The following is an 18426-nucleotide window of genomic DNA, read 5'->3' as shown; positions in this document are numbered from 1 at the left end:
TTCAAAGATTTATTGTAGAACCTTAATAAAACACTCCAGATTTTTCAAACTTCAATAAATAAAATATAATTAAATCTTTTTATAAATAAATAATTAAAAACTACATAGTTTTAATATATTTTATAACTAATTAAAATTTTAAAAGTGTAACTTTACATTATAAATAAGTTTTCTAACGTTTCAAAAATTTATTTTAAAAACTCAGCAAAATAACCTTGGATAATAAGTATTTCAACAACTAATCTTGGATAATAAGTATTTCAACAGTATTTGTAGTTGGTTTATATAATTTCTAGTTTTTTTTGTTATGATCTCATACTTCAGAAAACCTAACTTATTTTGTTTTATCTTTTGATGTACGTATATTTTATGTGCAATTTTAGTTTTAGTCATAATTGTTAATATTTAATTCTCATAATTTTGAAATAATTCAAATTAAGGCCTTTATTTTAAAATACATTTAATAATTTATTCACTATGAAAGTGAGAAGTGATAAAGTTAATTTTTCCTCACGATATGTTCTTGCAATCTTTAGCCAAGAACACACATGGCTTTGAAGCCCACATTTGATAGATAGTGCAATTATTTAGGATATATAAAGCAGTGATAAACATTAGTTGTTGCCGAGCTAGGTAACAATGGCTTGTGACCCATGTTGGAACACTAAGGTGATGGAAGAAGAAACAATATTGGAATAAAAAGAAGATAATGTCTTATTTAGTTTTTCTTCTCTTTAGATATAATAGACATAAGTGTGGCTGAATTGTGATTCTTTGTTAGGACTGTTGTCAACGACCATTGAGTCTGTGTCGAAGAGTAGTGTGTCTACGGTGGAAGAGAGAAGTTAGGAGGATCGTTAGAGATGGTGGAAAATGGGGTTGAAGGTTATTTCAAATGACAAATCATTTTACGAAAATTTCAAAACCCATTGTATTTAACGGAGGTTCTTAAACCCATGGTATTTAATAGAGGTTTTGAAAGGCTTTTCTTGAGATTTAAAAAAAAAACCTAGGGATGGTTTAGCGTGGGAAACTGCAACCCTGGATAAATGACTTAATAGAGGTTTTAACCTTGAATAATGTGAAAATAAACTCTCGTTAAAATCATATTTTCTTGTAGTGGATTTCCTCCAATAACAAATTGTTATAAAATTAATAATACTTATAATAAGAATATGAATAATAATAATAAAAAAAATATTAATAAGTATTACATACCGATTTAATTTCATATGTAAATGTACAATAAGTTTACCAATACCATGCTGAATTTATTGGTTTTCTTTTTTATCTCAGTAAGCAACAAGATAAAGTAAGGTTATCTATTAGTTTCTCTGTTGAGTACGTACTATTTGGGAAAGAAAGTTTGTTAATTGAATTTTTTTTATTCTTGCTTCACACACTTAATCTATTCTACATATCTTTTATGAGTTAAAAAGTACACAATTGCAAATGATTAACGTAAGTAAAGAATTAGAAAAAATTAATGAAAAATATGCAAGGAGAATTCTCTGGATTTGTATTTTTGTATGAAAGTTTAAGCTTTACCTTTTACTTTACTCTCCTTTTCAAACTAAGAGAGCACCATGGTAGAATTACAATGTTAATCGAGATTAGGCCATCAACAAAATACAACCCAACCATTCAACCCATTTCAACAAGGTAAGATTTGATTGATCAGTTAATCGCGTTTTGTTTTGTTTAAGATGCTCAGATATCTAACGCTTAACTCAATTTTAAAATATCAACCTAATACAAACCAAAGCAACCAGCAGATGACTAAGGACACATCAAACACTTCACAAAAATGTCAGTCATCTCAGTATACAAAGTTGGGCCTCACCAAACCTCAAGAAAGCATCAACAAAAGAGAAGAAACTATAAACCAGAATATCAGAAGTTCTTCCTTATGGTCTTTTCCACAAGAGAAAAGTTATGTCTCACTTTAGGGGTCTAAATAGCAAGATATGCTAGAATAGGTGCATTTAGCATAATAGGGGGATGTAGTTATCATTTTAGTTTGTTTTTTACCTAGTTTCTAGAAGAAGTGACCTAAGGTGTGGTTTTGACTTAGTCGAACCCTAAAGGTAGCCCCCCTCACATATTTACCATCCTACCCTTGCTTCTTTTTTTCCAATGCACTATCTCCTATAAATAGGGTGTCTTCCTCCTTGTATTTTCAATTTGAAATATATAGAAGAAGGAAAACTCTGCACAAATTGTGTGAGACTTGTTACTCTAAGCATTAGGTTTTATCTTGAGGAAGTTGAGAGCTCTCAAGTGGTGGCCCTCTACACTCATCTTAGAGGAATCCACACTCCAAGTGGCGTGTGCACTCTCATTTCATCTCCATAAGCTTTCTTTCCTTTCATCCATTCTTCCATTTACACTTTTATCTTTGTGTTGGTACTCTTGTTTTGCTTCAATTCCATTTCTATTTCCTTCCTTATCATGTGTTTCCTTTCATGTCTTTTACATTCCGCACCATACATCATGTTCACCATATAATGTGTTTTTCCTTTTACCTTTGGTAGTGAACCTTCACACTTAACCACTTGATTAAGTTCGTGTCCAGTGGGAATCTTTTCTAGGTCTCACCATATAATTGTTAAAAATCTCATTCATAAGTAAAGTGTCACCTCTAAAATGGAACAATCTAAAATCAACTCACATCATGTGGTATTCAGAGCTTTGGTTTTTTTAGCATATTTGCTTTGAGTTGATTTGACACTTTACTTTTCTTGCACCTTTAAATTCTTGCCTTTACATTCAAGTAAATTTAAATTCAGCCTTTACTTTCTTGCTTTTTCAATTCGACATTCTCTTTATTCAATAGCTTTCAATTCACTTTTGAATGTTATTTTGTATCCAATTTTTGTTCTTACTTCTTTTTGTTTGAGTCATATGTTCTTAGTGTTTCTAGGAGTCCTTATTTGCTTATACTTATTTTGCTTTTAATTGTGAAGGTAAAAAAAGTAACTAGAAATTTGTTTAAGTGGAAGTACATTTAGTTCCAAACATAGATTTCAAGTGTTCATTTAATTTCAATCCCAAACTTTTTTGTGACAATTGGAAGTGAATGAAAATATGCATGATAAGAATTATGGACATCTTATTTCCATAAACCAAACACAAGGATAAAAAAAAAGGATAAGTTGCGCAAACATCTTTGGCAAGAACACCATTTCAAAAAAAAAAAAAAGAGAAAGTGGATTCATTTTATTTGGCAAATTGATTTCAACATTGTGGAATTTGATCCTTTTGCTTTTACAATATCTAGCAAGAGTAAAACTTCATTGTTAAAAGTCAAGTAAGTATATTAGAGTCTTTTGTGTGTTTTTTCTTGCTTGTTTTTCTTTAAGAGTTTTGTCATCATCTCTTTTAACAACTTGGTTTAACTTCTTTGTTTTGAGCTTTTCTTGTTTGCCTTTTAAAATTCTTTAGTTTTGTTGTGGTTCTTTTGGGATCAAGTGTTAAGGGTTTTGCCCCTTTTCATTTGACAGCTTGCAACCCTAAGATAGACCTTTGTTTGAGAGAAAATTCTTTCTTGAGTGCTTTGTTTATTTCGCCTCTTTTGCTACACAAACGAGTGATACAAGTAAGGAGAGGGTTATTAATCTTTTCAACTAATTTGTTTGTTCTCTTTGTGCAATATCATGTATCATCTATCTTTAGGAAAATCTTCTAAACCACAATCTCCTTTAAAGGTACGTCTTTTGGGAGAGCTTGAGGATGCCAATAGGAGCTTGACTCACAAAGAAGAAGAAATGAGGCAGCTAGTGGAAAGAATGCAAAGGCTAGAGGATGCTCAAGAGAGGCAAGCTAGAGAAGGAGATGTGAGCCTAGAAGAGCTACTAGACATCATATGCATTATGGGAGTCAAGAACAATATTGGAGAGTCCACAATTTGGGAGAAGGTGCCATCAACACCAACAACAACTAAATGATTCTTTTCATTTTGTAAAGTTACCTAGTTTTAGTGGGGACAATAACCCTAATTTGTATTTAGAATGGGAAGCTAAAGCAGAACAACTCTTTAATGTGTATGAGGTCGCAGAGGACCAAAAAGTTAGGTTAACTTCCCTAGAGTTTTTAGATTATGCCATTCAATGGTGATATCAAATTGTAATGGACATTGGTTTGAACAAGAGGTCAGTCGTGGTCTCTTGGAACGATTTAAAGGAATGCATGTGCATGCGATTTGTTCCTCCTCCTTATAGGAAAAAACTCTTGTTGAAGCTTCAACGACTTCATCAAGGAACTAGGACGGTAGATAACTTTAAGGACTTAGAAACAACTTTGACTAAAATTAATATGCATGATAATGTTGTCTTAAGCTTAGGCAATGCTTTCTCAACACTTTTCCAACCGTGGCAAATGTAGTTGTAGGCTTAGGTTATAGGCAACGCTTTTTTTTTCTAAGGCCAGACATTTTTTTAAAGCGTTGTCTTATATTGGTAAAATAGACTAATTTTGTTTGAACAATTTTTAGGCAACATTTTTCCTAAAACATTGGTCAGGTTGACACTACAATCTCAATAAACAAAACATTTGTTTAGTATACACTAAAGTGATAAAAAATTAATTTATTTCCTCAAGACCACACAACACTTTTTTTATTTTATTTTAATTATTATTTTTAAATTACATTATATATTGACTAGAATAACGCTAGAGTTTAATTATTTATTATGAATTAAATCTTAATGTCCATGTATACATTCTAAAAGTCGATACTATTGAATTTGTTATAACTATTTATTTTCACCACACTTAGTGTTGGTTGGTAGTCATTTTGGCCAACTCAAATTTTTACAATTAATTTTGTGTCTCTTTAGAGTCGATTAAACTGACTCTATTAATATATCGCTACTATACTGCACTGTCTAATCTCTAACATTCTAGTAATGGTGGTAGATGAAACTAATAATAAATTTTATCATTCTTTAAATGTTTTTCATAATCATCAAATCCATTTATCATCTTATGACTGTTAGTTTATATCAATATAAAACATGATTGAATCAAGTAGTCTTGATTATAAACTTTTAAAATGTAGTCATTTAATTTTAGTCCTATGACTATGAACCGCTTTCCTTGTTGTCTTATATAGTGATCTTTTCATTCAAAATATAGCACTGTTAAGGTATGGTGGTGATAAAGACAGAATAAAAATGAAAATGTGAAAAAGATGAAAGTTGAAGTAATTTATATGAATAACAAAGAAAACAAAAAACAAAGGTTGGGTGAGTGAGAAGGAAAACTATCTAATACAACTGATAGAATCAGCAAGAGGTGACTGTAACCCACTTAAATTGCATGTGCAGGCACTAGGACCAGATGGCTTAAAACTTACTCCCATTTTTGGTACCCAAAAGAATCCAATGTTTTTCTCATACCTACCCAATATGTGCATGGCATTGTCTCTTTGCATTTTTTCCAACTGTTCTCCATCTCAAACAAACATCAAAGTGATTATATTACTTAGAATACAAGGGTGTTCTTCTTTAAGAATCATAAAATAATACTCCTCCCAACCATTCATGTTATTATATATATAGTGTATAAACTAGCCCACAGCATCAACCTTGAAGTTAGATGAAATTAACTTTGCACTTATAAATGTGGATAATTTAGTCACAACCTAGTATAGTTGCCGTGAACAACTAAAAGACTACTTAAAAATTATGTTTCACAGAATCTACACATTAATATTAAAATACTAAAAAATACTGCCTAAGATAAAGAACAAACCAATAACTACAAAATAATTGCATATTGAAACCACATGTTCTCCACACTCTTTATGGACATTATAATCCCAAACATGCTGGGAATACACATTCTTCAACTCTTACAAAAATCCTAACAACCCTTTATGTCATATACGTGTCCAATTAGAATCCCCTAAGCACGTGGCCACCAAATGATTCCACTGAAAAAAAATAAAAAATTTGCTTAAGATCATAGTTGGTTTCTGAAACTGTCATCAAATGCCAAAATTTTCAGCCATTGGCTGATTTTTTTAATCCAAGTTCACATGATCCCATACATATAACAGCGCAATACTTTAATATATAATAGATATATTGGTGGCAAGGCAAATTGTATCACATGTATTGTTTAATAGAGAAATGGATACTTACGTTATGATGTATTTGAAGCTGTGCATAAGATTAGGGTCTTATTCAGGTTCCATATATGACAACATCACAATTGGAAGTTTATGAATAACTTTCCAAAATTGCAAGGAGTTGTGCCTTTCAGGCGAAGCAATTGCTTCAAAGCAATGGTGTTTCAATTAAGAATGTGTACTGTTTATTAGCATTCATTAATTATCGACCACTACTGTCTTACTGGTACAAATAAATTGCTGAACATGAAACCTAATATCAGATTTATAGATTTGCCTCCTCTTTGATTGAAAATGAAAGCCCAGTGATTGTTCTGACCATATTAAATTGCTTTCCTGTCAAGAGAAGTGTTCATATTTATCCAAGTATAGAAGTAATAATTTTATGTATCAATAAATAAATAAATATATATATATATATATAATAAGAAAAAAATTGTAAGATGTGAGGTAATAGAACTTTGGGTCACTTATTGTGAAAAATCAAGTAAACAATTGAATATTGAATTCAAAGTTTGATATAGTAGTGACCAAAGTTTAAGTGACTGAAAAAGTTGAGTAAAAAAACATATATAACAAATTAGTTTGAATTCCACTACAATAAAATAATTAAATAAAAATTAAATTTAAAAATAAAAAATAATTAATTATTATATTGAATAAATTAGATATTATTTTAAAGACTAAAAAAATTATTAATATTTAAAATAATTTTTATTATTAATAAAATTTGTAAACTAATTCTAAATTGATATCTAATTAGATATCGAAATTTTAGCTAATTAGATATAAATTTAAAAATTTTATTAATAATAGAAACTATGTTAAATATCAATAATTTTTCTGGTTTATAAAATAATATCTAATTTAATCAAACGAACTATTTGTGTTTCTAAAATTAGTTTCTATTTAATATTTTTTTTAAATAAATAAGAAATGCCTAACTTGAGTTTTATAAAAAAAAATCATGGATAAAATCTCTCAAGCTTTTTTATATAAATTTAAATAAATTCATTACTTAAATTTCTGAAACATTTTCATAATTGTATGTATAATTAACATAGTTGGTATTTAAAAGTCTCGAAATAGATATGGTTTTATAATTCAAATTTTGAAGTCAATACGATTAATGTGGGTATATCTAAGTGATGAAGATTGTATGTGAAGTGTCGTTTTTTCATGATGCGAGTTCAATTCCTCTTCACATAATTAAATCCCTTTTGGTAGACAACTCTCTTTGGAAGATTTCTTGAAATCCAAAGTTAAGTAGCTGCAAATAGATAAAGATGTTTGTGATATAGGCCGAATTGTAATTCTCTATTAAACGTATTGTTTTTGCTTCATTCTTTTACTTAGAAAAATAATATACATATATAGAAGACCTAAGGCATTAATTTGAAAGGTTATGTTGTTGATGGGAGTAGAATTAGGTATTTGTGAGATAATTGAAATCTGAGAAAGAAAAAGTGTTATTGAAAGGGAAATGTTATGGTGAGTAAAATGACAAAAGAAAAAACTGAGAATTAATTGCCCGACAGACAGAAAGGGAAGCATCCTTGCATGAAATTTAGCAAGTTAGGGAACAACTCATTCATACTAGAAAAGAAAAGAATGAGTGAGGGTAGGTGGTATAGCGTTTATCAATTTGACAGCAAGCCATTAGAAAAATGTTGCAAGAAGCGTGCTGGAAGGGGAAGAAGTTAATAGATCAATGACAGTGACAAGATTCATTTGTGATAGCCATTACTGTGATGATGTTGATGGTCTCCACAAGCAAAACTGAAAATAACATATCATATGATTAATATAAAAAATATAAAAAATTGAAGCAAGGAAAATGTGTAAATGGACATTAGAATAAGTGAAGTTTACATTGTATCTGCATGTGCATATTCACCTGAGTAAAAGTTTCTACTATTATTACTATGCATGTCATGACGTGATGCAATTTTGACTAGTAGATTGTGACAATTTATTTTTTGGTTTAAACTTTAGGGTGCAATTTTGACCACTGTCAACACTGGCATGTGATCCTTATAGAGGAAAATAAAATGTACAAGTAAAGAGGTGAATTGAAAATGAGGTGTGAAAACGCACCTAGATGGATGCTAGAGAGTGGGTGACAGTGATCTCACATGAAGTCTTCCATTAAACCCTAAAAATGGTGCAGTGATGGGTTAATTCTCTGATTGATCAGTGCCAAAAATTAAAAGTGGGTACGGTCGAATCCCAATTGTGCTCCATATCCCAAAAATTCTTTATTTACTCTTTGTCACCCACGTTTTAATTAACACATTCTGTGTAACATTTAAAGAATTATAAAAAGATTTGTTAAACATGATTTACACACTTGCATAGTTTATATGAATGAATGAAGTAATTATAATAGTAAGTAGCTAAACTTTTTCATTCGATACCCCCTTTTCCGATGTTGCCATGAACATCAAAATCGACAATATCCTCATTCACGAGAATGACTATTTCCAACTCTCTTTGTTTTCTTCCACTCTTCGATATGCTTGTCTTCTTCCCCTCTTGGAATTTGTGTTTGATTCTTTCTTTTTTTATGCCCACTTTGTTAAGTTCGGGTGGATTTGGTTCATTTTTGGTACTGATTGATGAGATCAGCTTGCATCATTGCAGGGTCTTTCTTCAGGGCAATGGCAAACATTTTTTCTCTAGAATATACACGGGGAATGATTCCAAAGCCAGCTAAAATAATGGGTTTATCAAGTTAAGTGTAGGAAAGAATGAGAATCTCTCCTTATTTTAATGGTACACGCCATGTTGCCTGCACTCAGGCACTTGCAACAACGGTTTTAGTTTCTCATTCTCCATTAATTAACTCAACCAGATACCATTACACAAAGTTTCAAGAAAACTTGTTACATCAACCAACTTAGGGGGGAAAAAGTGACTAGCCCTTTATTCATTCATATAAAAATTTTCAAGCCCGGCCAGAAAATTTCTACTTGATATATTAATTCTATTTTTATACACCAAGTTTCAAAACATGGGTTTTAATTTAAAGAACTCATAATCAAGTGTGGTAATTGTTGATCCATGGACACCCTCTTGATTTCACAGGGAAAAACTAGTACATTGAAATTTTAAATTAACTCTTCCTTTGGTTCAATTGAAATGCTGCTGCTCCAACCATGGCCAAAACCCGGATTGATCATCCATGCCACAGAACATGTTGCTTAGACTTTCTTCTTTGACCATTTGGTCAATCTTTTGGCATGGAAGGTCAGGTCTTGAAGAAGTTTGGAAAAGCTGAGCTACTCCTGCAGGCCTAGCAGAAGATGGAAAGAGGGGTCTGCTCGGCTGATGTGTAGATAGAGGACTGTCAATAGCTGGTGTCCTTGAGATATCCAACTTGATGTCTGAGCTGTTCTCACTTCTATTGCTGCAGGATCCTTCTGTTTCTTTGTTAAGGTTGATAGATTCAGTTGGCTCTCTACTTTTCAGTGCCAATATCTGCACCAGAAAAATTAGCTAATCCAATAAGAGGGTACAACAAACAATATGCATGCACAAGAGTTGGACCTAAAAGGCTAAAACACCACCCCTATGCCCTCATAAAAAATGGTGCCATGACAATTTTGTAAAACCTCTGGAAACTAGAATATGACATGATGAAAAAAGAAAACGCTTATATGTGCATAACAAAACCAGTGAAGTATGCAAGAGAGAGAATAGAAGATGTCAATGGAGAGAAGATGGATCATTGAATCTTGAAGAAGTCACTGTAGATGAATGGGAAAAAAACAACTTTATAGAAAGTCACTACACTAGTAAGAGGAAGAGGTGAAAGGAGCGGTTATGAAAACTATACGGAAGTCAATAAAACATAAACACTTGTGAAATAAAAAAAGGATCATCATTACTACCACCAAGCTTTATTCTATAGAATCAAAACAATCTCATCAAAATAGTCTCACACAGAAGAAATTCAACATTCCAAAAGAGGCTTCATCTTTTTATTTTATTTTCCACTTTTCCTCAAGGAAAAGAAAAGTTCAAAAGAAAAAGATGATGTGAAAGTGAACAGGAAGGAGACTACACTACAGAACCAAATGATTGGAATTTGATTGAGTTAGAAGGTAAGTATTAACCTCAGCCTGAAGTTTTTGGTTCTGAGTTTGAAGTGCATCATTATCTGACTTGACGGCTTCATACTGTCTTTTGAGGAGATCGTAGTCTTTCTCCAACTGCTTGGTCTTCCACCTAGCCCTTCTGTTCTGGAACCATATAGCAATTTGTCTTGGCTGCAAGCCAAGAGCTCTTGCAAGTTGCATTTTTCTCTCTGGCTCAAGCTTATTCCCCAACTCAAAGCTCTTCTCAAGTGTCTTCACCTGTTCCATGTTAAGCCTCCTCTTCTTCTCCCCTGCCTGTGATCCATCATCTGACAAATCTTCCTCAGCATTGGCTTCTTCTCCGTGCTCAATTCCTGATGAAAATGACATGGATCTCTTTCCTAGAAAGGTCACTCCCCCTGCATCAACATTCAGAACCGAATATCAGGCAAATAATATTCGAGTGTGTGGTTGTGTTTGTTTGATTCTTAGTTATAGAGAGAGTGTACCATGATATTCTTGAGGTGTACACGCGGGTAGAATTGACGTGAGAGAAGGTGGAGGTTGATGATCATCATGGTGAGGGGTTTGGAGCATGAAATTTGCTGGGAAGAAAGCCATCTCATTGCAGGTTTTAGGCCTGCCACAAAATCTTGAAGATCAGCTGAATGATAGTGTGATCGCCACTTTGAAAGAATAAGAGAAGATTGCAGATGCTATAAGGTTAAAGAAGAAATGACAAAGGATTACTGCACCACATCCTCTGACAAATACTTTTGGAGCAAACTAAATAAGTTCTTCTGTTGAAAGAGGATGGACTAATTGTTCTGAATGATGGCTTGTATATACATTACCAGTGCTAGCTAGAGTTTTTGTTCTCTAGTGCTACTATTTGAAAGGAAATGAGGGAAGAGGGAAGAGGGAAGAGGGAGAGAGAGAGAGAGAGAGGTATAGATGGATGTTTGAATCTATAGACTATATAGTTCAACACATTAACTTCCAAATATATCACCGCGTTTTTCTATTTCATTTCCTTATTGTTAGAAACTATTAGTGTGAAATAACATAAAGAACTCCAATTTATTGTGTACATAAAAAAGGAAAAAAAAAATAGTTAAGCATTTGTGGGAAAAAAAATGAAGTAACTATATTAAATGTGAAAGGATGTTTGGTGCACATGAGAAAATAATAAAGAAAAAAATAGTGTTTCAACTTGTCCAATATTATTATAATTCGAATGTAGTGTGTGCATGTGTAAGCTCTTAAAATGTAATTATTTTCCTAATGATAAACTAGTTTCTCACTTAGGAGACAAGAAGAGGGGGTTCTTTTTACAAAGACAGTTGTCTTTAAATATAATGATGGAATTGGCAAATTGGCATTGCAGGTAGATGCTTTCCATGTCTGTGATTCCATTGTTAAAGGGCAAGAAGGAAATGGAGAATGAGATATTATTATAATTTTTAGGGTAGTTTTTTCTTTAATGTGAAGTGGGAAATGGCCATGATGATTACATTAATAAAAAGTCATAGACAAAAGACATAGGATGGGGCAAGTGTTCTTGCTGAGAGGGAAAGATGGAGAGAGGTTTTGTTAGGAAAAGAAACTTTACATGGCGAGGTGATATTTGTATGTTGTGTTAAATTTTGTGAAGGGAAGAGGTTACTTAAGAAAAAAGAGAAGTGAGTTGGCGCTAACTTTATGTCCAAAATGGATTGTGTTTTTTGTGTTTGAGAGAGAGAGAAAGAGAGAGAGAGAGGGAAAAGGAAAGGGAGAAGGGGCAGGAATCTAGGGGATGGGTCCAATGAGGAGGGGCAGGGTTTGCTACCTAACCCACCAACAGGTATCGTGTATTAGGACGAAGCTCTTTCGCATCACCCATTATCCCTTGCATCACTTCCACCCCAACCCCTATCTGTGTTTTCAGCTATGTCATGGACTTCAATTCAATTCTGTTCAAACTCAAGAAAAAACACACACAACCTATTATGCCTATTCTTTCATGCAATTTGCATTAGCAGCTAACATTTTTAAAGTGTTTTCCGTTTGAGAGCTTCTTCTTATTTTGATTTCCAAATCATTTGAAGCAAGAAGAAAAGAGTGGTATGGTTTTCATGAAAAGAGTACATATTCCACCAAGAGTGAAAATATTTTCCTGCTGTTGCTACCCTACCAGAGCTGCTCTTCTTTGTCCTTTTCCTACCCATTTATAATGCAAAACTGAGCCATGACACTCAAGTGCCAATCTAAACTTACGTCACCTCTATTCTAGGAACCATTTTTTTTTTACATCTTCGTCTCTTAGATGCTTCTCCTAATTTCATATACTTTTTTCAAATTTTAACCAAATTCACCTCCCTAATCTACTTTATATTTTATCACTATTTCATCAAACACACATAACTTCCAAAAAAGTTAAGGACCCCGGAGCTTCATAAATCTTTACCTTTTAAGCACTTTAGTTGCCCATGTCCTTAGAGAAAGAAAAATATCAATGTGATCTAATATATTAATAAAGTTTTTGGTATAAGAATGTTTAAACAAAAATACAAAGTTTAATTATTTTTTTAGTTTTAACAATTTGGATGAATTTGATTTGGTTTCCCAAATTTTTAAATAAAGGTTTTTAATCTTTAATTACAATATATATTTAAAGAACTTAAATGATATTTTTAAAAATATTTTATTATCTTTTATTTATTATCTCATGAAACTATATTTAACTTTTTGAGGTTGTTTTGTTGTAATATAAGCCATATATGGTTCCTGTTTTAAGAGCACGGGGGAATACCCTTCGGGTTTATGTATATGGGTTGGGATACCCCTGAAGTATCCCTTTTAATTCAATTTATTCATTGCCGATCAAAAAAAATATATATATTAATGTGGCTATGTACTGGAGGGCCATTTGGGAGTAAACAGTGGATAAGGTAAGGTGAGAGGAATGTGCCAAGAAGATTAATATTATATTTTTATTTAACAGAGTGAATCCAATTTTTGGCTCAAATTTTTTTAAAAAAATTAAAAATAAATATAAAATTAAAAATAATATATATATATATATATATGTATTGGGAATAGGTGCTTCGACCCCTAATTTTCCAAATTTATTATTAAATATATTAAATTTTAATTTTTTTCACCTTTGAAATTTGTTTATTGACTCCATTATTTTGTTTTTATATATGGTTATATTTATTAAGAATATTGCTTTTACCTATGATGGCTGCACGACTAATTTAATGTCTCAAAATTCAATGTTGGACCGATCGAACGTAGTTAAAGCACGTGTCTGTCATGCCAATCGATAACTTAAATCCAATTACGCCAAATCGAGGTCAACAATGTTAATTCGTGATTAAGAACTAGGCAACTTATCCCTAACACACAGTCCAACCCCTTAACCTGACCCAATAAGGAAAGTTCATCACAAGTAATATAAATAGCGCACATTCCAAGAAACAAGTACGTCATTATCTACAATACTCTAACAGCCAAGTGTCGAACCATTTTACTGATTTGAGCATCAGAGTGTCTTCTGCATGTATTCCTGGTGTTTGCGAGAAGACTAAGGACCGAGACTACGAAAGGAAGGTGAGTAACAAGCGGAAGAGGTTGGAGAACAATGCGATCGACCAACAGGAAGGAAGAAGACACATCATCTCAATACTTCTCTAAACCCTAACTCTCACACGAGAACATTACTGATCGATAATTATTGTAATATTGATCTAATTAGAATTAGAACAAGTAAAATAATACTTTAGCATTCTTATGTTTGATTAAAAAATGTCAACTTCATATAACCATATTAAAATGTGTATATCAAATTCATATACATAAGTATTCTCTTTCTCTTTGTACTAAATTTGAAACACAATATGAAAAAACAATACATAATTGAATTAGCAAGGTGCAGCCATAAACAATTGGCCTCTCTTAGAAATAAAAAAGAAACATGTTGGTATGTGTACCCTTATAACTATTTAAGCCTTCTTACTCTGGTCGGGTTAAAAGTTGAGGGCGCTGTGTACCATTATGATTAACTTTAATTGTTACATGTTTGTACATACGGGCTCACTTTATGATTGAGTAGTATCCACATAGCGATTTAATTAAAAAAAATTATTGTATTAAAAGTTTATTAAGTTTATTGTATTTCGCAATGGCATGAGTTAAATGGTAAGATAAAGGTAAAGGTAAAAGGTAAATGAGGAAGGGTTGAAGATTTAGATGTGTGTAGTTTGGCTTATGTTACAAGGCAATTGATGGGTGTGTAAGAAGGAGACAGGGAAATAGAGACATCAGGAAATTACTTCCCTATTTCAAATTGTTATCTTCTACTGTAAGTTGCCAGAGAGGACCAGTTGAGGTGTCTGGTACACTGTGACTTTAATTTTGGCCACATCAATGGTAAGAAGGACATGCCTCTACAATTTTCCTAATCATTCTTCACTTTATTCATTTTAATCAACAGTTTTTTTTTACCAAAATAGATCTTGCTTCAACCACCATTAGGCTTTGTTTCATAAAGGAAGAGAAAATAAAGTCAATAAAAAACTAAATTGAAATTCTTTGGCTAAAAAAATAAACAAATAACTAAAAAGCAAAACAAATGAGAAATAAAGTAAAAAAAATACTAATAATCAATGATGCCTACGGACTGGGATTTTCTCTCTCTCTTTATATTACTATAATAATAAATAGTTGAATAAAATAATTAATAATAAATAAAATAATATTTTTATATAACATCTTCAATTCTATAAGTTCTTAAAGAGTTCCTAACACTATTATAATGGGCTCACAAAAACCTAAATAAAGTATTTTCTTCCAACCTACAATCTCAACAAAAACTTTGTACATAAAATCTGACATGAACCTAGTAAAAACTCAACAAACAATAGTTTTCTTCAAACAAATATCTTGTTTATGGAACATGAAAGTTGGACTGGTAGTTAGATTCTTAAGAATAAGGATAAATGATTTTTTTTCCACTCATTTTTTTCATCTCTAGGTCTTCTTGTGTGTCTCCCAATTCAAGTCTTGTATTACTAGACCAACTTCTTGTAATTAACTTTTTCAGCTCTAACAAAATAGTTGGAAAGTGTCCCTTGGTTTACATTTGGAAGATTTTTACGTTTTTTTCCATAAAGTAACAAGTGCATTAAAATTTACTGTTATTTTTCTGTTGTTATGTTTTCATCAATCTATTTCTCATATTTGAAACATGATGTTTAAAGGAATTTAGTTTCCAACATGTGGTCCCAAATTAGCTTGATCAGCCATAAACACTTTATCACCTCTTGTTCTTCCATCAGTAACGGCTTTCAGACTTTCTTCTAATCCATCAATCAATTGATTTAACATTCAAAATCGATGGTTTGATTTTGACTTCAATGAAACTAATGACAATTACCTGGTTCCCAAACATTTTAAGAGATTTTAACTATTTTTTTTATATTTTATTACTCTTGTGTATATGTTTTAAATATATAAACATTTAAAATGAATGCCTTTTTTAATAAAAAAACTTTTATTACTAAAAGGTTGTTGTACAATATTTTATTCAAATATTTAACGATAAAAAAAAGGATATAGACAGGATTAGAAAAATTAATGCGTGTTACAATATTTTATTTGGATTAGGAAGTGGGAAGTGAAAAAATAAAAAAACCGTAAAAATTAAGTTGATTATATCAGAGAGAAAGAGAGTGTACAAAAATTAAGAAATTATAAAAATTGATGTGATAAAATGAAAAATATATAGTAATTTACTAATTTAAATAGTTATTAAAATGTCATTATACTAAATATAAATAAATATTTTAAGTTTTTTATTCACGTCTGCTTACAAAATTCATCTGGGTGGCTTAAAATCTATATTAAAGAAAAAAAAGAATCTTTAAAAGTAAAATAAAAAAAAATCCATCATCATGAAATATGAGTCAAGTAAAAGAAATTTTCTATATACAAATTAAAATATTAAGATGCTTTACATGGTGCTTAAATAATTTTTATTTTTAACAATTTGAAATGAAAATTTTAAATTTATATACAGTATCATTGAACCGCATGCCAAATTTAATAATATCGCTACACATAAAAAGAGAATAATTGATGCAGATTATGAAACTAAAATAAAATGAACAATGTGATAATAATAATATAATATCTTTTTACATGAGAAGCAAGGTAAATGGTCTCTAGAAAGATACACTAGACTTGATAATTATTTCTCTAACAAGTCGTAACGTGTTTCTTTAACTTCACTAACTTAATTGGAACCATCCGACAATGAATTATTGATAATGATCTTGTCTTTTGGACGAAATCAATAGAGAAATTAATTTCTCTCTTTGGTTGTAACCATTTAGGAAAACATCCATGAACTCTTGCATCACAATCACTATTTTTTTAATAGAAAAAATACACAGTAATAGTTATTAAATGGTTTTCGATGCAACATATCATTACTTACTTATTTCTCTCGTCTCTCCTACTTTTTTTAGTAGTTCTTCATTCTTTGTCATTTTTGTTTAGTTTTAAAATAAATAACTTTATGTAGTGTAATATATATATATATATATATATATATATTACAGTTTAATATTCTTCTTGGTGCAAGTTATCCATTAATTATTGTCTTTTTCTTACAGTTTTAAATTAAATAACTAGCAAAGATATGACTTTAGGATTCGTATAAAAAAATCTGTGTATTATAATTTATGAATGATATATATAATATGTATTTGATACTGAAGTAAAAAGTAAATAATAATAGAAAATATATTTTATAAGAATTTTAAAACACGTGGTATCTATTTTGAGAATTCAAGAAAATTACTAGATAACACCATCAATTTAAAATTTAAAATACTTTTTATTTCAAATGGTAATAAAAAGTAATTAGATATAATGTATTTTAATGACAAATTGTAACAATTTGATGTACTCAAATTTATCTTTTAATTAAATAAAATAATACTGATCAGTTTTATTAAAAGAGACCATTAAATATAATATATTTTTGTCTCTTTTTGTGATAACTTTATGTGGAGAAACTCTTTATTTTTTTTTACAAAAAATCTTCAGGAATATTAATTATGAAGTAATCTTAATAGAAAGAAAAATACGAATTCGACATTTATCTAATAAAATTTCAAATTTTGAATTAAAAATCCTAATTACTAGAATAATCAATTTTTTTAAAAAATAATTCTGATTTAATTATGATATTAATGATTAATTTCCATTAATAGAGTTATTTAGAATACATTATCTATCATATGACTTCTTTAAAATAGGAGGGATGACTACATGTGGTATTTTTTTATTCCTTAAAACTTTTGAATACACAAATTTTGAAATATTTTTATTTGAAATTATTTCTTAGTTAATTTTTATAACAACATTAATAATTATGATATTCACTTGAAATCCACGTTTAAAAAATTTACAAAATCACGTATCATTAAAAATTATGATAAGATGTAACATCATTTTTTATCTTTTAACCTAAGTGGTCACAACAAGGTTATTTCTAAATTAGTATAAATAATAATAATAATACCATTAGCATTGTTGTAAAAAAGTAATGATATTACAATTAATATATTTTAAACAAAATATTTAGTAAAAAAATTATATTGTAATGTAAAATTACGATGAAATTTAAGAATAGAGAATGTACATTTTGATTCAAATACTTAAATTTTTTTATCTAACTTTTATTTAAGAAAAACATACAGAATTTAAAATAATAATAATCTTAAACAAATATTTCATAACATTTAAAGTCTTACTTAAAACTTATAATAATATTTAAAAATAGATAAACAATTAATTAAATGTGACATTTTTTAATAATGAAATTTAAGGATACAAGTCTTACTATTTTTCTAAACAAAAATAACTAATTAATTAGTTAGCATATTAACTAAGTTATATAATATTTTATATATTAAAAAAATTATTGGTATATAAATTAATTTCTATTATTAATTAAAAATTATAAAGTAATTTCTAAATCGGTATCTAATTAGCTAGGTTTTAGTTACCAATTACTTTAGATTCTGGGAGCTAAAACCTTATTAACTATATCAATTTATAAATTAGTTTATAAATTTTTATTAATAATACAAACTACTTTACATATTAATAATTTTTTAGTCTATAAAATAGTATCTAATTTAGTTAATATAGTAACCAATT

The 18426-nt window shown here is 30.0% G+C and overlaps 1 protein-coding gene across 2 annotated transcripts; it reads right to left on the bottom strand.

Annotated features, from left to right (window-relative positions):
- Positions 1–9065: 9065 nt before the first annotated feature.
- On the bottom strand, positions 9066–11279 carry LOC137810779 (homeobox-leucine zipper protein ATHB-13-like). Of its 2 annotated transcripts, none has more exons than XM_068612203.1 (4): positions 10968–11279; positions 10722–10852; positions 10252–10631; positions 9066–9613 (listed from the first exon to the last, which is right to left on the bottom strand). In XM_068612203.1, the coding sequence occupies exons 1-4, from the start codon at positions 10970–10972 to the stop codon at positions 9266–9268; spliced, it is 864 nt and encodes a 287-aa protein (XP_068468304.1). In that variant the 5' UTR covers positions 10973–11279; the 3' UTR covers positions 9066–9265. The 2 variants fall into 2 exon arrangements, with proteins under 2 accessions (XP_068468304.1, XP_068468305.1); XM_068612204.1 differs by having other exon boundaries at positions 10963–11190.
- Between the last annotated feature and the right edge of the window lie 7147 nt (positions 11280–18426).

Source organism: Phaseolus vulgaris, chromosome 2, assembly GCF_000499845.2.
Source record: "Phaseolus vulgaris cultivar G19833 chromosome 2, P. vulgaris v2.0, whole genome shotgun sequence".
In the NCBI taxonomy this organism is placed as follows: domain Eukaryota; kingdom Viridiplantae; phylum Streptophyta; class Magnoliopsida; order Fabales; family Fabaceae; genus Phaseolus; species Phaseolus vulgaris.
The sequence above is the reverse complement of the archived record's forward strand: the minus strand, read 5'-3'. Positions and strand labels throughout refer to the sequence as shown.

Coding starts and splice junctions, on each gene's coding strand:
- LOC137810779 (XM_068612203.1), bottom strand. Junction 10,632..10,721: donor TACACCTCAAGAATATCATG/GTACACTCTCTC, acceptor ATGTTGATGCAG/GGGGAGTGACCTTTCTAGGA. Junction 9,614..10,251: donor ACCAAAAACTTCAGGCTGAG/GTTAATACTTAC, acceptor TTTCTGGTGCAG/ATATTGGCACTGAAAAGTAG.